This window comes from Lupinus angustifolius, chromosome LG06, assembly GCF_001865875.1.
Source record: "Lupinus angustifolius cultivar Tanjil chromosome LG06, LupAngTanjil_v1.0, whole genome shotgun sequence".
Lineage (NCBI taxonomy): Eukaryota > Viridiplantae > Streptophyta > Magnoliopsida > Fabales > Fabaceae > Lupinus > Lupinus angustifolius.
Window position 1 is genome coordinate 7,505,896 of NC_032014.1, and position 23,425 is coordinate 7,529,320.

The 23,425-nt window shown below is 35.7% G+C and overlaps 4 protein-coding genes and 1 long non-coding RNA gene across 6 annotated transcripts; 3 read left to right on the forward strand and 2 right to left on the reverse strand.

Annotated features, from left to right (window-relative positions):
• Window positions 2,245-3,983, forward strand: LOC109349452 (caffeoyl-CoA O-methyltransferase). Its single transcript, XM_019590257.1, has 5 exons — window positions 2,245-2,426; window positions 2,595-2,674; window positions 2,787-2,931; window positions 3,280-3,411; window positions 3,515-3,983. The coding sequence occupies exons 1-5, from the start codon at window positions 2,334-2,336 to the stop codon at window positions 3,806-3,808; spliced, it is 744 nt and encodes a 247-aa protein (XP_019445802.1). The 5' UTR covers window positions 2,245-2,333; the 3' UTR covers window positions 3,809-3,983.
• LOC109349453 (40S ribosomal protein S16-like) lies at window positions 6,075-6,768 on the forward strand. Its single transcript, XM_019590258.1, has one exon. The coding sequence runs from the start codon at window positions 6,161-6,163 to the stop codon at window positions 6,599-6,601; it is 441 nt and encodes a 146-aa protein (XP_019445803.1). The 5' UTR covers window positions 6,075-6,160; the 3' UTR covers window positions 6,602-6,768.
• Window positions 10,032-16,627, forward strand: LOC109349454 (probable E3 ubiquitin ligase SUD1). Of its 2 annotated transcripts, none has more exons than XM_019590259.1 (9): window positions 10,032-10,609; window positions 11,275-11,967; window positions 12,646-13,413; window positions 13,497-13,708; window positions 13,813-14,175; window positions 14,456-14,616; window positions 14,696-14,859; window positions 14,961-15,107; window positions 15,787-16,627. In XM_019590259.1, the coding sequence occupies exons 1-9, from the start codon at window positions 10,247-10,249 to the stop codon at window positions 16,285-16,287; spliced, it is 3,372 nt and encodes a 1,123-aa protein (XP_019445804.1). In that variant the 5' UTR covers window positions 10,032-10,246; the 3' UTR covers window positions 16,288-16,627. The 2 variants fall into 2 exon arrangements, with proteins under 2 accessions (XP_019445804.1, XP_019445805.1); XM_019590260.1 differs by having other exon boundaries at window positions 10,033-10,609; window positions 14,459-14,616.
• LOC109349455 lies at window positions 16,445-16,823 on the reverse strand. Its single transcript, XR_002107970.1, has 2 exons — window positions 16,782-16,823; window positions 16,445-16,705 (listed from the first exon to the last, which is right to left on the reverse strand). It is a non-coding gene; the product is annotated as an uncharacterized LOC109349455 (long non-coding RNA).
• LOC109349456 (polyadenylate-binding protein 2-like) lies at window positions 18,239-23,247 on the reverse strand. Its single transcript, XM_019590261.1, has 9 exons — window positions 23,001-23,247; window positions 21,043-21,161; window positions 20,280-20,936; window positions 20,124-20,201; window positions 19,944-20,033; window positions 19,423-19,560; window positions 19,103-19,276; window positions 18,808-19,014; window positions 18,239-18,705 (listed from the first exon to the last, which is right to left on the reverse strand). The coding sequence occupies exons 1-9, from the start codon at window positions 23,245-23,247 to the stop codon at window positions 18,460-18,462; spliced, it is 1,956 nt and encodes a 651-aa protein (XP_019445806.1). The 3' UTR covers window positions 18,239-18,459.

Consider the following 23,425-nt stretch of genomic DNA (forward strand, 5'->3'; position numbering starts at 1 on the left):
TAAGTTTTCAATGTCAGGTAAGGTTTGGTAAAGTTCCTCATAAGGAGACTTGTTTGCTAAGTAGGTGGATGGTTGCCTATTGATCAGATGTATGGCATGGGACACAGCATAGTTCTAGAAACAGTGAGGTAGACCAGATTGGAATATCAAGGCTCTAGCAATGCCTAGTATGTGTTGATGCTTTCTCTCAACTACACCATTTTGTTGAGGAGTTTCAACACATGTAGTTTGGTGTTGAATCCCTTTTGCAAAATAAAAGTCATGCATAATAAATTCCTTCCCATTGTCACTCCTTAATGTTCTTAACTTTTAAATCAAACTGAGTATGAATGTATGAGACAAATCCTTTAATAAGTTGACTAGTCTCAGACTTTTGTTTCATAAAGAATGCCCAAGTGAGCGCAGCAGAGTCACCCTTCACAAGGGTGCTCTGATACCATAACAAAATTGGTATGCCATTTGAACAAAAAGAATGACAATGATGAAGAGTGAATGATCTTGAAAAGGAAGAAAGATGAAGAAGGAGATCTTGATCAATGAATAACCTCTTTTGTTCTTTTATTGATTGAAGATTGAACACTTTGAATGAAAAGAATTTTTACATACTAATTAGCCAAGAACAAAAGGCTCACTTAAATAATGCAGAGAACCAGAAAAGAAAAACAGAAAAGTTTCCAGAAAAGGAAACTTAACTAAAAACGGAAATAACAGAATTTTGAAAATATGCCAAAAAAGGAAAGAAGTCAAAAACAGAAAGAAAAATCAATTGGGCTTGTCATGACTTTGGGCTTTGATCTCTTCTTCTTCTCCTTGATTATTCATTTCAACAATCTATGAGGAGGTCAGGTGGAGCATGGACCATATTGCATTGTTTAAGGTTTTTTCCTAATTTGACTCTAAATGTTGGTCGAATTATTTTTAAATCATAACTTGTTCCTAGAAACGAAACTAAAACGACCCAAAATATTGTTTGGGTCAGACTTTGAATCCAAACCTGACACTTTTACCCGATTAAATATAATACATATCTCTTTTAGATAAAATTTTCTCAATATTATTTACTATTTATGAATGTATAATTTGACATATAAAATGTTATGTATATATATATCAATCAAAGAGATGTCATTATTTTGTATACAATTAAATAAAAACACATGCAAATATAAAAATATGATGAATGAGTTTCTATGAAACAGGTTGAACCGATTCATACGTATTCTTTACATGGTCCTAAATATTGTATGAATCTAGTTTTTAAAATTGACGTGACCCTAAACCCGATGAAACTCGACCACATTCGAGTTATCATCATACCCCAAGACGATGATCCAAATCCATTGAAACATACGTTATTCGATGGTCCACTCCTCAAACCTGTCAATACATTCACTCTCTCATGCTTAGTCTCATTTATGGGTGAGCAGGACCTGCCCTACCCGCTCACTCGACACGACCTGATCATGATCAGATCCGAATAGGGTCGGGTCTGATCTTCGGATTCAAAAAATAGACTCGGTCAATATTTAGGGTTGGGTAGGAACCAAACATGACTCATCCGACCTGTCTCATGGTCACTCGCTCATCATGTTTGTATGTATTTTTACTCAAACGTGTATAGAGTAATGATATTTTTTTGGTTGAATGTATCATTTATTCTTTAATTTTTTCATAATTTATAATGATTAATAATATATATATATATATATATATATATATATCATTTTATATATTAAATTACATATTTGTAATAATAAATAATATTGAGAAATCTTTATTTAAAATGAGTGTACATTATATTTAATCGGGTCTAGGTTGAGGTCAAGTTTAAAGACTAACTCAATATCTATTTTGGATCAAATTAGCTTCGGATGTAGAGTCAGGTCTAAGATCGAATCTAAATTCAAAAAATTATCCGACCAATACTTAAGACCGGATAAGAACAAGCGTGAACTCGTCCCAACCCGGCGATGCTCACCCCACCAACCCCATACCAGATTCAATTGTCATGTGTACGTTTCAACTTTCAACTACACCCATGGGTGGGACCCACCATTTCAACCACCACCATCCCCACCACAGTTTGCGATGAATCATGATTTTCAACCATATAATAACTAATAAATAAATACATCACCAACCACGGACCGGATGAAAACCGGTTCAACCAAACATCTCATGCCTTTTCCACTCTCACCTTCCCGGTTCGACCGGACTTTCCTTTTCCTTATATAAACCAATCCTTCTGCATCATCTTCCACAGGCTCTAGTTAACTCTTACCATCTGAGAAGTAAGAAGAAAAGGAAAAGAAAACTATACAAGTATTGTAGCAATGGCAAACAACGGCGAACAGAATCAAACTGAAGCTGGAAGGCACCAAGAGGTTGGTCACAAGAGCCTTCTCCAGAGTGATGCTCTTTATCAGGTATACACACAATACATAACTATTTATTTTCTTATATCGCACAATATTGACCATAAACAATCAAATAAAGAGCATACAATAAATAGAAAAACAGAAGACAATGAATTTTAGTAACAGAATTCGGTGAATTATGCTTATGTGAAACATTACTTTTTGGATTATCTGCAGTATATTCTTGAGACTAGTGTCTACCCAAGAGAACATGAAGCCATGAAAGAATTGAGAGAGATAACAGCAAAACACCCATGGTATATAATTATTCATCGATCCACATATTTCTTATTAGTTCCGTTGCTATTTTGTCACTTACTTTTACTTGCGGGTGATTAAGTTATTGTTTTGATTGAACAAAAACAACAGGAACATCATGACAACCTCTGCAGATGAAGGACAATTCTTGAACGTGCTCCTTAAGCTTATCAATGCAAAGAATACCATGGAAATTGGCGTCTACACTGGGTACTCCCTTCTTGCCACTGCGCTTGCTATTCCTGAAGATGGAAAGGTATCAAAGTTTCTTTTAATACCCTGTAGAAAAAACAATTTTTTCTTTATGAAAAGGAAAATTTTCTAACACCGCCTTTTTTGGGTCAAGTATGTCGCTATTTTATTACTATCTTGACCCTTTTCCTTTGTGTTTGAGAAGTAAATGTTTGTTTAAATGAAGTAATATAAAATGTCTACTTTTGAATAGAGAATGTTTTTGTATTAAAATATTATATATCGATTTGAATATCATTAAGTACTTAGCTTTACTATATCATAGTACAAAAATGGCTATCATAAAAAATTGTCAATTGCATGTTATATCTGAGCTGAATTGATTTTGATTGCCATTAATTACTTGTGACAGATCTTGGCCATGGATGTTAACAAAGAGAATTACGAATTGGGTCTGCCTGTGATAAAAAAAGCTGGTGTTGACCACAAAATTGATTTCAGAGAGGGCCCAGCTCTCCCAGTTCTTGATGAATTGGTTAAAGATGTAAGCTTTTCCAAACCTTAATTTTCGTTAATAAAGATAAAAATAACAATAACCATTACTTAAAGGAGAGAGAAGTAACTAAATTGTGTTTGGTTAAATGCAGGAGAAAAATCATGGAAGCTACGATTTCATTTTTGTGGATGCAGACAAGGACAACTACCTCAACTACCATAAGAGGTTAATTGAACTTGTTAAGGTAGGAGGTGTGATTGGATATGATAACACCCTATGGAATGGGTCTGTGGTGGCACCACCTGATGCACCTCTTAGGAAGTATGTTAGGTACTATAGGGATTTTGTGTTGGAGCTTAACAAGGCTTTGGCTGTGGACCCAAGAATTGAAATTTGCATGCTTCCTGTTGGTGATGGAATCACTATCTGCCGTAGGATCAAGTGATTATTCATCTTTGAAGCCAACTTCATTTCTCATGATTGCTCATTATTACTATTAAGTTGGATTTAAAAGCAATCCACCCTTTTCTTTTCATTTTCTGCAAAATATTTGTATGTGTTTTTCTTTTTATGTTCATGTCAAATGGAGGATTAATAAGAGTTATACATATGCTTGTGCTTTGGGTGTGTGTTTAGTGCAATGGGAGAGTAGAATTGGGGAGAAGAGGGTGGCAATGTTCAATAATATGTGTCTTGAATTTTATTCATAAACATGATTTAATACATGATCTATCCATTGTTTCTATTTGAAAATCAGTAAGAAAATTTTATAAAAAAATAAAGTTACAAGTTTGTAGATATACTTATACTTTTACTACTTCGTGTACCAAAAAATTACTTTTTACTACTTTATAGATTGAAAAATATTGCTTGCTCCTACATTTTGTGCCCAAATTTGGCGTGCTTTATGGCTTGGTGTGTTAATGATAGCGAAAGATAGACTCGCCAGTCATCACAAGCAACATTTAGGTGCATCATGGGTGGTGGACCAACAACCCACCAACCCCAACTCAAACACAAACACAAAGTGATACCATCCAGGTTATTATTTAATTCCAACCATCACCGAATAAGAGATAGGGATATATAGAGTTAAAGGTGCCAGTTCCATCCCAAAATACTTGTCCTAATATCCTATATACCTCTACCCTATGTATAATATGAGGCCTCTCTTGGAGGTCCATAAACCAAATGCAGCAGGTGGGTCTAAACTAAAAAGGCTTAAATGTAATAATATAAAACCACAATAGAATAAAATGTTGAAAATTTTGCATTGTCCTTCTCGTACAGGTATAAATTAGTTCGCACAGACATGAACTATTTTATTACTTAAGGGGACTGAATCACTGACCCTTAGTTTGTTTTTAAATATTAAGTTGTCACCCATATCAAATAACGTATTTAAACATAAAAAAGAAATCAATAGACTACAGTAATTTATTATTTCATTATAATTGATTTTGCATATAAATATAAAAAATTAAAATAAGTCATTCAGAAATATTTATTATTGTTTGATAATGTCTGTCACACCTATTTTTTGCTTGATTTTTTATTTTGAAATGTTTTAAAATGATTTACTTCAGAGGAATAAAATTGAAAGGCAAAGTATGTAAACAAGAAACCTGGATTTTTAACGCAAATGAAGAATAAGCTACAAACGATCTTAATTGGTACAAAATACTTTGCAGCCAAATCAGCCCATGATAGGCCTTGAAGTTTGTATAGTCATAAAACACATCTTCTCTCATACAAAATGGACCAGTTTATATAATATCAATTGTGATCAGTCAAAAAAATATTTAATTATTAAATATAATTTTTTAATCAATCATAAAATCTAAGATATAGAGTTACATATTTTTGAGATAAAAGATGTACAATACCAATATTATATTTTTTTATTAATGAAAGTTGTTAAAAGTGAACCATATATCCAAGTGTAAAGGAAAGATGATCATAAAGAAGTAGACAATAAATACAAATGAGTGTGATGTATTAAATATACATATATCAAATATAACCATTTTGTAACACAATAAGCAAAATATAGAAATAGAATGGTGCCACCCAAAATACATACAAGGGAAAAATAATAAGATAAATAATATTACCACAAAGAAAAAAGAGAGAAGAATCAACTAAGAACAAAGTGCACCAATACTATTCATTTTATTTCAACCCTATCTTGAAACTCTTCACTCCATGAACATATATGTTCATGAAATCCTTTTCATTTACTCTCATCTTACTTTCAAGGAAGATTGGAAATTTGGAATGAAGTAGGTTTTAAAGGAATCTCCACAAAATATCACATTTACTATTGTTATCTTAATTAGTAAATTGTAGAAAATCTCATTGAGTGGAATGTAAGCATATATTTTCCATCAAAACTCTCCTTTTATATACGATAATAACTGGTATTATTTATTTATTTATTATTTTTCATCACCAATTTTATTTATATTTATATTTATATTTTATTTTTCATCACCAATTTTATTTATATTTTTTGATGCGTCCAACTTGTGCAAATGATCCGGCTAAAATCCAATCCCCCTAGTATTGGATTTTATTTTATTCTGGGCTGGACCCTTGCTCTAATTTGACGAAGCCAAATGTCAATCCAGTAATTAAGTCGGTAACTAAGGGCATTTTAGAAGCTCTAAAAACCCTAATCCCCAATATAATATAATATCACACTCGAAACTCTGTCAAACGCTGCGCACAAAATTAGGGTTTCCAGAGAGAGAGAGAGGGGCAAGGGGCAAGGGGCAATTTCTACGAAGAACAAAAAATGGCGACCGCACCCGCACTCGAACAAGTCCAGTGCTTCGGCCGCAAGAAAACCGCCGTCGCCGTCACCTACTGCAAGCGCGGCCGCGGCCTGATCAAGATCAACGGAAGCCCAATCGAGCTGGTTGAACCGGAAATCCTCCGGTTCAAGGCCTTCGAACCGATCCTATTGTTGGGGAAATCCCGGTTCGCAGGCGTTGACATGAGGATCCGTGTGAAGGGTGGAGGACACACTTCCCAGATCTACGCCATAAGGCAAAGCATTGCTAAGGCACTCGTTGCGTTTTACCAGAAGTACGTTGATGAACAGAGCAAGAAGGAGATCAAGGACATTCTTGTTAGGTACGATCGTACTTTGCTTGTGGCTGATCCAAGGCGCTGTGAGCCTAAGAAGTTTGGTGGTCGTGGTGCTCGTGCTAGGTTCCAGAAGTCTTACCGTTGAAGAAGGAAAAGAGAACGTGTTTATTGCTGTCTCGGTTTTCGGTTCATGTTTTATGCTGTGGAAAACCTTTGTTATTTTTGGCTTTTTTGTTTTGATTATTATGGGATGCTTTGTTATTTTAATCGAACCTGTTTTATTTAGATATGGTTGTAATTTTGCAGCCATCATATAAGTTTATCCTATTTTCACTTTAAAATCTGAGTATTTTAGTTTTCTGCTTATGCTTGCTCTTTAATGTGTATTCCATATCTTATTCTGAAGGTATTGGAATATGTAAATGGGGTGGTTTGTTAATTTCATGTTCATTTGCAATTAGGTGAGGTTTAAATTCATGTAGGAATAAGCTATTTGTACATTAGGGATTCAACTCAACTCTTTCAACCCATGATTTTGGGACTTTAGAGTTCTTTTTGCCTTCTACTGTCATGGTATTTGGCCCATCTGGCAAATTGACTGTGGGAGGTGCAATCATTTTATGTGGTCCATCTTAGGTCTTTCATATCTGTTAGATGATATTGCATAGTGATGTGTTTTCTGTCTTTTCTACATTGTTATAGGTTAGGTGGATAAATGAAGTTGGGTTACCTGACACATTTATATCACTAGTTGTTAATTTTATCATGCCATTGTCATGTGCATTCAATTTATCAGGTTCAATTTTGTTAGTGATTTTCAATCAGTATATTAAGAACACTTTTGGAGTTAGAAGAGTGGCTATTTTTTGTTCCAGGTTTGATTGTTTTGTTATAAAGTGTAACATGGGTTGATGTGTTCCATTTTTTTTCCTTTGCAAGTCTTGTGAGTTAGATCGGAAATTATACACATATTCCTGATTAGTGCAAATATTTGGCTTATAAGTTCAAGCTTTTGTTTGCAGTTTGATTTATCTCCCTTTTTCTTTTAAGTTTTAACAAAACATGAACAAAGTATGCCTGATTAGGGCAGTATTATCTTTGTTAAACTGTGCTGCTTTCATGCAACCTCAAGTCTGGAATTTACTTTCTCTGCCGTTGGTCCCAATTTTCAGTTATTATTCGGAGATCAGGTATTTGGAGATGGTTTGGTGAGATGATGGAGTCTCATGTATAAGATGAGATGATGGTTTGATTTTGAGGAGATAAACAGAGAAATGAGATATAGCTTCCCAAGAATTTAAGGTGCGCCCATGGCTAAGTTTTTGCTGCAAAACTTACTCATCCTGGCAAGGCTCACGTAAAAATTTTAAGTCTTCTCATATCTTTCATTCTCCTTCAAAAAAATTATTCACTCACAAACAAGAGGTTAATCTTCAGCTTTGAGGAGTGAAATTAAGCCCTCTCCGATCTTGTTATTTGGCTAAAGAAATTAGTATGAAAGATACTAATGCTCTTATAAAATTAAAAGGATTTGACACCAAAGCTTACGAGGTTGGACAATGATCCGCTGTCCAAGTCCCAAGCTAATCACAATACATTACTTGGGAACAATAGATTTGAACAATAGATTTGCATCCATGTCTACCTTGAAGCATGTCCATATCATCAATGATTTGGCGGTATGTAACCACATAACTTGCATGACTATATTTTCTGATTTGTTATTCAATTGTGCAATGCATGTAAACATAGGATGAGGATGTAATGATGTAGATCAAACAAATTCTGAGGAGAAAGAAAAACAGTCAACACAAAAATGCAAGCAAACCAGTTCCATATATCAGCACTGTTCAATCTCGAATACCAATAATGCAACTTCTATATGTACAAAAGCAATATTTACAACACCACATCTCTAACTCAAGCTTCAACTCCGATCTCCAATAATAAAAGAAAACCATTGCCAACCAATAAAGGATAAAACCATGTCTCACCAAAATCTATCAACAACTGAATTCAGACGTAGTAGGACAGATAGAACAAGTTGCAGTGTTTAACTTTTTCTTAAAATGCTTAGTCATGCTTTGCTTCCCCTTCCGTTTCTTCCTTCTTAGCAGCAGTTTCCCCGAAAACCAAAGCCTCCTTGTTGTTTACATGGTAGAATTTGCAGAGGTCCACTAGCATCGCTTCTATCATTTTCGTCTGATCTGAGACTCGTTTCTGGACGGTTAACCATGATTTTATGAGTTCGCATAGTGCTATCACTTTCATAGTCAAGAAGAGGTGTCTTTTATGCATCTTTAGTACTTCTAATTTTTTCAATTTGGACAGGATCATTGGTTCCTCTAGCTTTAGCATCATCCTCAGCTTGCAATGTGATTGAGTAGAGAGCATTGTTTAATCAATTTCTTATTCTTGGATGCATTGGCCATGGCCATAGTACTTGTTGTGGAGACATCCCTGTCAAAAGTAGAATTACAAAATACTAGAAACCAAAAAAAGAGAGGGAAAAAAGAAGAGTGGAAATCGTTACCTTTTTTCCTGCTGGAATTGAAGCTCAAGACATGTTGCTTCTAATTCCTCACAGGAACTCTTTTTATCATCTAATTCAACTTCTAGGGAGGAAACTTTTTGAAAGATGCCATTTAACTTGACGTCAGCTATTGTAAGCCGTGTATAAAGGTCTTCATTTATCAGCTTTTGTTTCTCATTATGATCTTCATTTATGATTTTTTCTACACATATAACTTTCAGTATTTTTACATGTGAGACTTCTTGTTGTAACTTAAATTCCCAACAACTTTTAACTAACACTAACTACTGTCTAACCAAAACTTAACCTCACGATTAAGAACTAATTATATTTTGGTCTCAATTGAGCAATATCAAAGTTGGAGAAAATTCAAATTACAAAAATGAAACGAATAGAACAAACAAAAAATGGAAAAAGAAGAAGCTTAGTCAGCTCACACAGTAATATATATAAACCAACACAGCCAACCATTATATGTTGATGATTATGGGCTGAGATGATTGTGGAGTTTGAGATTACATAGTATAGATTGAAAAATGAGATTAAGGGGTTATGAAATTTGTGGTTATGAGATTTTGGAAAATAAGAAAATGGATGGAAAAGAGTAAAGGATATTTTGGATTTATAAATTTTTTGTGTCCAAAAATAAAAAAATGCATCTCTTGAGACTTATTATTAAAACTACTTAATGGAGAAGACGGACCAAACGAACCCATAAAATGAGGTCTAATTGAATTAAGTTTATTATATTTGAGTATAACATCTTTATATTATAAGAGTAAATATTTATATACAATCAGTATATTATTCATTTGTATTATTTTTGCTAAAAATTAATAATAATTAAAATTAAATGATAGATAATAAACTAACAATATATAACAATAAAAAAAAGAGACATTTTTTGTCTTATATTTAGACATTGATTCACTCTTCCAAAGAAATCATTTTTGAACCTTTAATAAAAGTGTGAAATTACCCCGTATGAATTCATGAGTTCCAGCTGTTAAATAAAAGCACCGCCAATTACAAAAAAAGACCATACCCATTAAACCCAAAACACGCTTCCACGTCCTCAAAAGACCCACGTCCAAATGCATCACCAACACACCATCACCTTCGCATAATATAAATGTCTGAACGAGGGTAATTCCGTAAACCTCTATTTCAATCCTCATCCCCTCCTTCACCGACTCGGTCCCTCAACCCGCGCTGAGTCGCCACCGGTCCAAGGCCAGTTCGGTTTGGTTCCGTTTCATGGAGATCGCTCACGATCACGAACAGCCACCACTGCCGCTGCTTTCCCTCGACGGAACCCCAATCCACGGTGAAACTCTCGCAAACTCTCCCACATCTTCTTCCTCTTGCTCCTCCCCCTCTTCATCTTCAACAGAGGGAAAGGACATCGAAGTGACAGCGTCGTCGTCGAAGGCACCGCCGCCTTCCGCCGTAAAGTACGACGATGATGACGAGGAAGGGGATGTCTGCCGAATATGCCGGAACCCTGGTGAAGCCGATAATCCTCTTCGGTATCCTTGCGCGTGTAGCGGCAGCATCAAGTTTGTGCATCAGGATTGTCTCCTTCAGTGGCTTAATCACAGCAACGCTCGCCAATGCGAGGTTTCATTGAATTTCTAATCTAAATGTTCTTATATAAATCGACGTGCTTATATTTCTTTTATATCTTTGTTTTTTTGTTGTACTTCAGAAATTGGGAGCTTAGATTAGTTTTGTAATTTTGAATGTCAAGATTCAGAGATGACCTGATTTGATGCTAAGAATAATGGAAACAAAAATATGGGCTATCAATTGTTTAATAGTATAAATATATTGTATATACCCATTTACTGATTTATGGCTAATCTTTCTAGTTGGAACCTGAGAAGAGTGGGTTGCAGAGGCCAAGCTAATGTCCTAAAATAGCATGATATTATCATGAAAACTAGCAATTATGAATTTGATAGAAGAAATGAAAAGAGAAGATGAAGAATAATTCTTGCCCTTACTTGCAAGAGCTACTTGAAAACATATTTATTACAGTATTAGACTTGCATATATTATGAAAACGTATATGACTTACATGATGTTTTTGGAAGTTATGTATATACTATGTTTGGTAGTTGGCTTTGCCTTGCAACCACATTAAATATGTCATATAACCCCAGCTCATACTTTCAGACTAAATGTTTAGTGTACTTGATTCCTTCAAAATAAATGTTTAGTGTACTTGTGTCTTTCTTCTCTTTGTTTGGGATCTTTATCCTAAATGTGCTTCACATGTGTAGGTCTGCAAGCATCCATTCTCCTTCTCTCCTGTTTATGCTGACAATGCCCCATCTAGGCTACCTTTCCAAGAGTTTGTGGTTGGAATGGCAATGAAAGCTTGTCATGTTCTGCAGTTCTTTTTACGCCTGAGTTTTGTGCTATCTGTGTGGCTCCTAATTATACCTTTCATAACATTCTGGATATGGCGATTAGCTTTTGTGAGGAGTTTTGGTGAAGCCCAGAGGTTATTCTTAAGCCATTTATCAACAGCAGTTATTCTGACTGATTGCCTCCATGGTTTCCTACTTTCTGCAAGCATTGTCTTCATTTTTCTTGGGGCCACTTCTTTGAGAGATTACTTTAGGCATTTGAGAGAAATTGGGGGGCAGGATGCTGATAGAGAAGATGAGGTAGACAGAAATGGTGCTCGAGTGGCTAGAAGGCCTCCTGGACAAGCTAATCGTAATGTTGCTGGTGATGTGAATGATGAAGATGCTGCTGGGGCACAAGGAATTGCAGGAGCAGGTCAAGTAATTAGACGTAATGCTGAAAATGTTGCTGCACGGTGGGAAATGCAAGCAGCACGTCTCGAGGCTCATGTTGAGCAGATGTTTGATGGTCTGGATGATGCTGATGGAGCAGAGGACGTGCCCTTTGATGAGCTTGTTGGCATGCAGGGTCCAGTTTTTCATTTAGTTGAAAACGCATTTACTGTAAGTCTATCAATTTTATTTTAATGTCTGTTATTCATTTACGACAATGTCTATCCAAACACTATTCTATTAAGACTATTTTAGATCACCTTTATGGCAGTAGAGCTTAACTAACAAGCTTTACAGTCTACTCCAAATAAGTATATTTATGTGGTGCATCCAAACATGGTCTTGGTCTACTTCGCTTGGGGTAATGCATGATTTTCTTTCTTGATTAATGAACTTCCATACTTTAATGTGGACGGAAAGACTGACTGATGTAAATTAATCGTCATTCTTAGATGAATATTTAATATTTGTGCTTATAAAACTTAAAATAGGGGCTTGTAGTTGCATGAACCTCAATGTCTTGTACTAAAATTGATTTTGGCCTGATTTTTCATCACTAAGACATTAACAACATGAATCTAAGCTTGAAATTTTCACTTTTATTACTAATTTTCTATGGTGATTTGTCATTCTATTGATACATCCCTGTTTGAAGCCTGAATATTTCTTTGATTATTTTCCCGTGTATTAGTCATTCTATTGATGCAACAGCTTTTTATGTTTTGTAATTTCACCTTGTTTTGATCGACTTTGTATGAAAAAATTAAATCTATTTTCTTATTTGTTGAAATAAATTTCTTGTTTACCACATTTCTTAGTTAAAAATTGAACGCATTGTTCTCTATGCAGGTGTTGGCAAGCAACATGATTTTCCTTGGTGTTGTAATCTTTGTTCCCTTCTCATTGGGCCGCATCATACTTCATTATCTATCCTGGTTATTCTCAACTGCTAGTGGCCCTGTATTGTCAGTGGTGGCCCCACTTACAGATGCATCTCTTTCCCTAGCAAATATTACTTTAAAAAATGCTTTAACATCTGTTAAAAACTTGTCATCTGATGCTCAAGAAAGTGGATCAATTGGTCAGATTGCAGAAATAATGAAAGTGAATGCAAGTGGATCGAGTGAAATATCAAATAACATAAGTGCATCTGTTTCAGCTGATCTCTTGAAAGGAGGGTCAATTTCAACTTCAGGGCTTTCTGATGTTACTACTCTAGCTATTGGATATATTTTCATATTTTCTCTGATTGTCTGCTACTTTGGGGTTGTCGCTTTAATACGTTACACTAAGGGTGAGCCTTTGACTATTGGAAGGTTCTATGGTATTGCTTCCATAGCAGAGACAATTCCATCTCTCTTCAGGCAGTTTTTGGCATCAATGAGGCATTTGATGACCATGGTTAAGGTTGCTTTCCTTTTAGTCATTGAACTGGGGGTATTTCCTTTGATGTGTGGGTGGTGGCTCGATGTTTGTACTATACAGATGTTTGGGAAGACAATGGTTCATAGGGTTCAGTTCTTCTCTGCGTCTCCTTTAGCAAGCTCATTGATTCATTGGGTTGTAGGGATTGTGTACATGCTACAAATTAGCATATTTGTCAGCCTACTTAGAGGGGTAAAATTTTGTCATTTGACATGATTCTTAATGCTCTGATTTTGTTTTTTTACCACATATTCACGCTCTGTTTCCAATGGCAGGTTTTGCGTAATGGAGTTTTGTACTTCCTTCGAGATCCTGCTGATCCAAACTACAATCCATTCCGTGATCTAATAGATGATCCTGTGCACAAGCATGCTCGCAGGGTATTATTATCTGTTGCAGTTTATGGCAGTTTGATTGTGATGCTGGTATTTTTACCTGTCAAACTTGGCATGAGGATGGCACCTTCCATTTTCCCACTTGACATATTGTAAGTTGCCCTGCTTAAGCAATCTTATTAATTGTTACTAGTTTCAACAGGATATACTATGTTCTCTGCTACAGTTGTTAACTTCGAATATGCATATTTTGCAGGGTATCTGATCCATTCACTGAGATTCCGGCTGACATGCTTCTCTTTCAGATCTGTATCCCATTTGCCATTGAGCATTTTAAATTGAGAACAACTATTAAATCCCTACTTCGCTATTGGTTTACAGCTGTTGGTTGGGCACTTGGTTTAACCGACTTTTTACTGCCTAGACCTGATGATAATGGTAATCAAGAAAATGGTAATGGGGAGCCAGCTAGGCAGGAAAGACTGCAGGTAGTACAAGCAGGAGTGCATGATCAAGGTGTAATGGCTTTTGCAGGTGATGATTTGAATAGGGTCATTAATGCAGCGGGAGAACTGAATGCTGCAGAGGATAATGACAATGACGATCAATCTGATACTGAGTGAGTTCCTCACAAATTTAAATCTTACAATTATTTTGTGTTTATCCTTCAGTTTATTTTTTTTTATCTATTTAAGTATTTATCTAGTTATATTGCACATTCCTCTTAGGAGGTGGAGGGTGAGTGGAGGATCAAGTCTGTGGCTTCATGGTTTTTTGGCTTTGAATAATGCACTGCATGAAAATTCTAGCTGGAATCATCCATTTCTCTGTATACACATGTTCTAGCCATTGCTAATTTTCTCACCATATCTGATTACACATTTGTTTGATGTGACTAGCAGTTATGCCTTTGTTCTTCGCATTGTTCTTTTACTGGTACTTGCTTGGATGACTCTCCTTGTCTTCAACTCTGCCCTGATAGTTGTACCAATTTTACTTGGACGGGCACTTTTCAATTCTATTCCTCGTCTTCCCATAACTCATGGCATCAAGTGCAATGGTATGTATTTGATTGGATTGTTATCTTTTGTTATTGTGATTTGTAACTTTGAAAGTGTTTGTAATATTATTCTTGTTAGATCTGTATGCATTCATCATTGGAAGCTATGTGATCTGGACTGCTGTTGCTGGAGTCAGATACTCAATTGAGCAAATTAGAAAAAGGAGAGCTTCAGTTTTGTTTGGCCAAATATGGAAGTGGTGTGCCATTGTTGTGAAGAGTTCTGCACTTCTGTCTATATGGGTAAGGATGATTCTGGTTATAATCATGTTACTGAACCTAACCTTTTGATTATGCATTATTTCGCATGCGCTTTTTAATGATCAACTCAATTTTTGTTTCAGATATTTGTCATCCCAGTGCTAATTGGGCTTCTCTTTGAGCTTTTGGTCATTGTGCCAATGAGAGTTCCGGTGGATGAAAGTCCTGTATTCCTTCTTTATCAAGACTGGGCATTAGGCCTTATATTTCTCAAGATTTGGACTAGATTGGTTAGTTTTTCTTTTTTACAAGCTTTTCCTCTGATCAGTCTTTTGTTTATTGGCTTTAGTTTTTCGTATGAAGTTTTTTATCAGTTTCTTTAATTGCTCCAAGATGACTAAATAAATTATGATTGATGCGATGTTGCAAAACCTCATTTCCCCCCTCAATTCACAGTGATATTTATTTAGAAAATCTGATCTTCTGCTAATACTCAAGTAACTCGTAAATTTATCCTGCTGCATGTAGTATCAATCATTTTTTTATGACATAGGCAGTACATAATCGCAATGCCATTGTTTGATGAGTACTGAATTTTGATTTCTGATACATCAGTGATAAAGATAATGGTGTAAGGGAAGTCCTACCGAATTCACTACTTGGGATTTCAATCTGAAGAGAGTGTTTTGATTCTTTAGTTGTTGAACTTTGATCTTAGTTTTTTACCATCTGCAATTTTAGATGTGTAATTTCTATAAAGCTGACATTGAATTTCCAATCCATGTGTGTATGTGTTCATCCCAAGTCCTAACTGATAATTGGGATCTGAATGGTCTTGTTTCCGTTTTTGCTTGCCCAAGATTTTAGGATGTGATATGTGTTCTGTAAATGAGTTACCTGCCTGCCAAGGTTTTGTTTACATGATTGAGCTTACTATCTGACATGTTATTGACTTGATTCTTTGATTAGGTTATGTTGGACCACATGATGCCTCTCGTGGACGAAAGTTGGCGTGCGAAATTTGAGAGAGTGAGAGAGAATGGCTTCTCCAGGCTTCAAGGTCTTTGGGTTCTTAAGGAGATTGTAATTCCAATCATAATGAAACTATTGACAGCATTATGTGTACCTTATGTTTTGGCCAGAGGTGTGTTTCCAGCCCTTGGGTATCCCTTGGTGGTCAATTCTGCTGTATATCGGTTTGCATGGTTGGGTTGCCTCTCTTTCAGTTTATTTTGCTTTTGTGCAAAGAGATTCCATGTGTGGTTCACAAATCTCCATAATTCAATACGTGACGATCGGTATCTGATTGGCCGGAGATTGCATAACTTTGGAGAACATGTTCAGAGGGCAATTGAAGCAGGAGCTTCTCCGGAGATGCAGGATACTTTACTAGGTACAAACTTAATCCCACAAGACGGCGAAGCAGATATTGGACTACGGTTGAGGCATATCAATCAACAGGCACACTGAAATACTTCAAGTAGGAGACCTAAGGTTGTTAAAGCCTTGGGCTGTCACAGTTCATGAATCACTGATGTATAAACTAAACAATTCTGTTGGATAGTTATCACACCTCTTTTCATGACATGTACTACAAGCTAAGATGAAAATGTGCATGTTACTTGCCCAATAATTTAGTTAATAGTAGGTAAACGAAATTATTGTAGAGCATTTTTTTCCTTGTTTGTGAAAGAGAAGTGAAGATCATGCTCGAATGTGGATTAAGTAGTCATAGAATTGCATGTGTTACAGAATGTACGGAAATTGTAGATGCCAGAAGTAAAACGAGCCAGCACAGAAATGTTGTTCTCCTAGTGTCTCAACATTAACTTTTTCTTTTGTCTTTGACCTATTGTATGATTAATTTGGGTTTTAGTTCACCTCAACTCTAACTAAAATCAGCATAGCATGAATTACTTGGGAATAAAAAAGCTTAATTTAAGTAGATACTTGGTAATTGGGACCCCAAAATTCCATATTACACCATAAATCAAAGCATATCCAAAAGAACCATTTTAATGAACTATTTTTTATATCAACAAGTTTTTGATCTAGTAGAATAAGATTTTGTTATATGTCATAAAGACCAAAGATTAAGTGTTTGAGATTAAGTCTTTGATTCATTGGAGGACACATATTAGCAAAAATAGTTACTTATGCGAGTATTAGTTCATCACTAATGAAACGATACTATTAGTAGTACAAAAAAACTATTTTTAATATCATAATATCTATCCTACTATCATAAGGGTTGGTTTGACATGTCATATAAGACATAAGATATTGAATTGTCATTCCGGATGAATTTGCCAAGTCATCACCTCTAAATTGAAATTGTGTGGATATACATGAAGTTGAAACGATCAAAATAAAAGCGATACGTGGGATGTTAAAACAACATTTTACTCGAAATATATTCTATTAGATAGGTGATTAAAACCAGAATTGTAATATTGATGTGATAACGTGTAATTTTATAAAATTAGTTTATAAGTCAATGTACCATTTATTATTCAATCATTATGTAAAACGTCATCTAATAGTTCAGTATAATGCCGACTCCTGCAATACAGTTGCAAATAGACATTCCTCATCTTATAGTTCAGTATTATTTTTTCAATTGACCTGATGTAACAATTCACAACAAGCCATATACATGTAAAGAATAATTAAGCGTAATAGTTAGATTATTAATGATATAATGATTTTGCTACATATGAATTCTTCCACAAGTTTGATTGCTTTAAATCAGCACTTGATTCTTTTTTGGGGTACATGACTCGGCACTTGATTCTGACTTCTGAGTACATAGAAGATGAGATAAAAAGAACTTGATGGAGTCTTAACTGCTGCATTAGGTGACAGGCAAATTTTTGGCTACATATGTTTTTTTTTCTATTTATCCATGCAATTTTCTTATGTTTACAAAACGACCTTTAACACTTTGCAACCATGTACAAATTTTCTAGTGCCAAATTTAGTTTGAAACCTTGCTACAGATGTTCTAATTCTAAGTTTAATTTGAAAACACAATTTTGTTATTAGTAATACTAATTTAGTATATCAAAATTATAACTAGGTTTTGGAGAAAAATTTAATAATTATGTTTCAAAATAACCATTTACTAAATTTTGACATACTAATTTAGTATATCAAAATTTAATAACTGTTTTGGAGAAGAAATGATTGATAAATTTTTTCCCGTTTATGGAACTTCATTCTTCAGGGCCAATCGAGTTTTTTAGACTGAGTCAATTTATTCTTAGTCCATAACAGATTCACCTACATTTTCGGCTTGACACTCATGTCAGTTAGCCTGAACCCTTGAGTTTTATTAGCATGATAGCATTGACTTTGTCAAATCAAGAAACTCCCTTCACTAAAAATCAAACTCCACCAGAGCAGCACATTTATTCGGCAAACACAAAAATCAATGCAGTCAAACAGACAAGCATGACAAGAAATTATCCCAAGTACCAAATTCAAAGCATAATTAAATCAACTGAAGGAAACTGATGCAGGATAAACCAACCAGAAGTGTCTAAATCTAATGAAACAAGCTCAACCTAAAAACTGGATTAAACCCAGCGCCGAAAACAACAATCCATAATCACCAAGAAGTAATCTCAAAACATAAAGAACTCAAGAAACAAGGTTGTCATTGATTGATAATGAAGACAGCTGATCAGCCGCACTGCCAGCCTGCTGCTGCTGTGCCACATTCCTTAGGACGTCTATCGCCTCAGCCACCTTTGCTTTCAGGGCATCCGGTGACTCGAGCAAGTGCAAGACTTCAGTCTGGTCCATCTCCAGAAGCATGCCAGTCACCTTGGCAGCATTATCAGCCTCCAACTGCTCCACAAGTGGGTAGAGATTCTCACCCAGCATCTACAAATACAAGACCCAGCACACGCACGATAAATGAAGCTGCACATCTGAATTTAATGGAAATAATTTAACATTGTAAAACATTAAAGTGGAAAAGCATACCGTCCTCTGCTGCTCGGCAGAAGCATTAGCCAGAGCAGAAGCTAAAGCTCCAATAGGAATTTGCTGGGAAAGTCCTGCGTCACGCATAGGAATCCCAGCCACATCATATGGAACAGGAAACATGCCTCCGGCAACTCCAGGCATGGGAACTTCAGGAATGCCCCTACCAGGAGGAGGATAGCGATACATACGTCCTCGAGGAAGCATCTGCCAATCCAAATATAATGAGGTCAGTGTTCCAAATAGGATAAGATGATCCGAAAAACACATGAACACAAGATGGAACTTAAACAACCTGCTGTGGCATAAGAGGAACCGTCTGCTGGGACTGCTGAACACCACCTGCACGTCTTCCACCAGGACGCTGCCCTTGTTGTCCCTGCTGAACCATTGGCATAAAGAAATTTGGAACCGGAGCCCCAGCAGGCCTCATACCAGGCACAAGTTGTTGTTGATACCCAAATCCAGGCTGACAATTTTCAAGGTAAAAAGAGAGACTGATGATGAAGTTACTCAATGATGATGACAAAAGAACATAATCAGAGGAATAAAGTTACAATTCATTCACGATATCAATAAATGAAGTCCTAGTAGATACACAATAGAAGGGTTTACCTGGGAATGAATCATGGCAGGAGGGCCTTGACCATAAAATATCTGTTGACCAATACCTGGACCACCAGGGGGGTACATTGGCACACGAGGAGCAACAGATGGTGACATTGTAAGAGGGCGCATCTGGGCAAATTGAGCCTGTATACAGTAAATGAGTCCAATGTATAAACCTCTATATATTCACCAGGACTCGACAACAAAATACAAGACAGAGCTAATACTTGTTGCATTGATAATGAAGCAAGACACACAGCATCACCATATCACATGTTTAGAATCCCAAATAACAGTAGGACAGTACAAAGTATATATAATTGATGGAGAAAAAACTATTATACTTCCCTTATGATAATCAACAATCAGATCCAATTACAATAATTATTACATATTAAGATAAATGAAAGAAAGTGACAGAACAAGGCTTGTGTGTAGTGGATGCATATTTCCGCAGGTGCTAGGAAGACACATAAGACAACAAAAATTTAATTCTGCATCAGTGATACATAATTCCACCTACATACCTGCAGTCTAGCTCTTCTATCTTCTTTCCTTTGTGCCAGAGTCACATATAGAGGTTTGCTTACCACCATTTTGCCATTCATCTCCAAAAGCTACCATATGGTGAAGGAAAATTTTTATTTTCATTTTTTAACCAAAACAAAAATACCAATTATTTTCAACGAGAAAGGACAAATACTTACAGCTCTAGATGCCTCCTCAGGGGTTGAGAATGCAACAAATCCTGATCCTCGACTTATGCCACTGGGGTCTCTCATAACCTTTCAAGTAAAAAAAAATATAATCTAGAGAAATATACAGTTACAAACATTTAATAGGGAGGCAATTATACTACGCACCTTGCAAGAGGTAATGGTACCAAAAGGGGAGAACAGCTCCTTAAGTTTTTCATCACCAATGCTATCATCTAAATTTTTGACATACAAGTTTGCCCCTTGATATTTATCAGCAGCTTCTTTCATGTTCTGCTCAAATTTAAGTTTCAATTCATGCTCCCTTTCAGATTTCTTCTGAGCTTTTCCAACATACCACTCTTTGTCATCAAACTTTTTGCCATTCAGAGCCTCAACAGCCCGAGCAGCATCATCAGTATTCTCAAAGTTCACAAATCCAAAGCACTTTGATTTCCCATCCTCATCCCTCATCACAACAGCACTGGTAATTGGTCCAAACTCACCAAAAACCTTCTTCAGTTCATCATCAGTGGTTGATTCAGATAGGTTCTTTACAAAAACATTGTTGAATTTTGCCTTGTCAGCTGAACCTTCTCTCTCTTGCTTGCGAAGGAAGGGTCCCACAAAAACTTGTTTATCATTCAGCAGCATACCATTCAGCTTCTCAATGGCTTTTTCGGCAGATTCTGCATTATCAAATTGTACAAAGCCGTAGCCTTTTGAATTACCAGATGAATCTGTAGAAACCTTGCAAGAAAGGATGCTCCCAAATGAAGAGAATGTATCATGTAATGCCTTGTGGTCAATTGCTCTGTCCAAATTCTGCAATAACCCACAAATTTGTAAGAGAACAAATGGCAAGTCAGAACCAGCAACTTTCGGCAGGACTCCACAATCAAACAATGAGGAAGAACCAAGAAATGCATACCTTAATAAAAATATTTCCAGCTCCACTTTTACGGACACTGGGATCACGGTGAGAATACATGATGCGGATAGGCTTGTTATTGAGAGGAGTGAAATTCAGAACATCCAATGATCTGGCAGCTGTAAACATGTAGCAACTATCTTACTAACAGCAAGTAAAAAAGAGGGAATCAAACATAGAGAAAAATCTACAACAACATCATAAAACTATTGAACTATCAGTCTATTACTCACGTCTAGAAAACCATAAGTGAAGATCAGATCAATGAGTAGAAAAACTAATTAGATTAGTAAGTAATAGTATCACATTAAATGAAGTTTTCATGACATAGTAACTCTTCAAACCACACCTAATAATGTATAAAGTCAATAAATATCAGATGGATAACAATGAAGAACACAAATCATCCCTGAAATATTTTAATAATGAACTTCACATCCTGCTTCAGTTCAAAATACAATGCTTATTAGTTCCTGTGGCAAACCATGTAGCATTAGAGGACTTAGGATTTCGCAGAGATGTATAGGTCAGTTTTGGTACCTTTTTAAGGGTAAATAACTGATTTCTGGCCACTAATTTCTCATTACATACCAATTTCACATTATATTATATGAAATGATGTGACCTTAGTGACTTGTCCGCAGAAAACTTGACTACTTCATAGTTTGGAACTCAACCAAGAACCACAACCAGGCTTAGGCTACAAATTACAGAAGCAAAATGGCACATGTTTCACATTTGTAATAAAGTTAAGTATGCTGAGTGTTTGTTCAGGTCTCCTGCGATACACCATCCAGGACTTTCTGGTAAGCAGAATTTGCAAGGCTGGCTTTTAGGTAACTTTGAAGTATAAAACTAGTCTCAAATTCTCATTATTGCTAAAAAGCCACCAACTGAAGAACATGGCAACCCCGCAGTTACCCTACATCATTCATCAAGATTTGTTGCTAGTTGCTACCATGAGATACTGCATTTATTGCATAAGCTACTATCCTACTACAGCTCACTCTTCCAAATAAGCATTCCTCTCACACATGAAAAATGCCAAGTTTACATTAATTCGTCCAGTTGTTCGAGCAAGTTTTTGGTATAGCCAGAGAAATTAGATTATGATTATACTTATCTATGATTACAATCTTGAAAAAACAACTCATCCTATTTGAAGCTTTGTAAAAAGCTTCTTTATAAATATAAACTAGTTACCCAAACAAGCTTAGATTATAAAAAAACCTTATAATACAAAAAATGAGAAGAAAAAAGGAAGGTCTACCAAACATAGGATATATCTTGGCTATATTTTTCATATTACAGAAAAGGCAGTAAAAAGTCAACATGATATCCCTCTCTGAAGAATCAAACATCAGAACAGTTGACGAAAAGCATTGCTTTGAAAACAGCGTGCAAAGTTTCGTTAACCCAAGGAAAAAACATGTAACGTTTTGCTTACACAAGGGAAAAAACATGCAAAGTTTTCGTCTTTTACAGTGAACTAAATTCACAATGCACATTTCACCATGTATGTCTATTTGCAACAAGCACATCAACATTTATATTTTATAAATAAAACATATCAACATCAATAACAGAAATGCTTGATGAGCAGCAATAATAAAAGCCCATTCTCGCATAAAAAAGAAATTAAAAAACATAATGTATCAGTTAAGATAACAAGCATTGTCAACATATCATCATATAGTAAATATGTCATTCAATCCTCCTTCAGTTGTTTCTAGGTTTTCAATTTCACCAGAGCAAAGCAGTACACAAAAACTAATAGCTATCATGAATCTCTCACCAAGGAATTAACACACACAAAAACAATGATTTAACCAAGACTTACAAATGAAATTACTGTAAAAAAAACATAGATTAACCATGCATTGAAAATCATTAATTTATAAACAAGATTAAAACTTTCATTAGATCCACTTCATAATAAGAGAAAGGAAAAAACTAACCATCTTGGGGATTGCTGTAGTTAACGTAACCGTAACCAAGGGATCTCCCAGTGGTTAAGTCCCTACAAACCCTAACAGACACGACCTGACCCAACTGGTTGAAAAGGTCATAGAGCTGCGAATCGGTGACGTTCGGGTCAAGATCTCCGACGTAAAGCGATGTGGGCACAAACTGGTTCCCACCATTGGCAGCACCGTTAGGACCACCCTGCATCGCATTCTGAGGCTGAACCTGAACCTGAGCCATAGTACTAATAATCTAAATTCCTATTTTAATTTTTTGAGATTTTACTTTTTTCTGTTTTTTTTTTCTCTTCCCTCTCCCCTCGTTATTGAGAACGATTAAAAAACAGAAAAACGAGATAGACACGGAATTAGGTAGTTTAGATACGAGTGACGAAAACAAAAACAGAAACTTGGAGAAA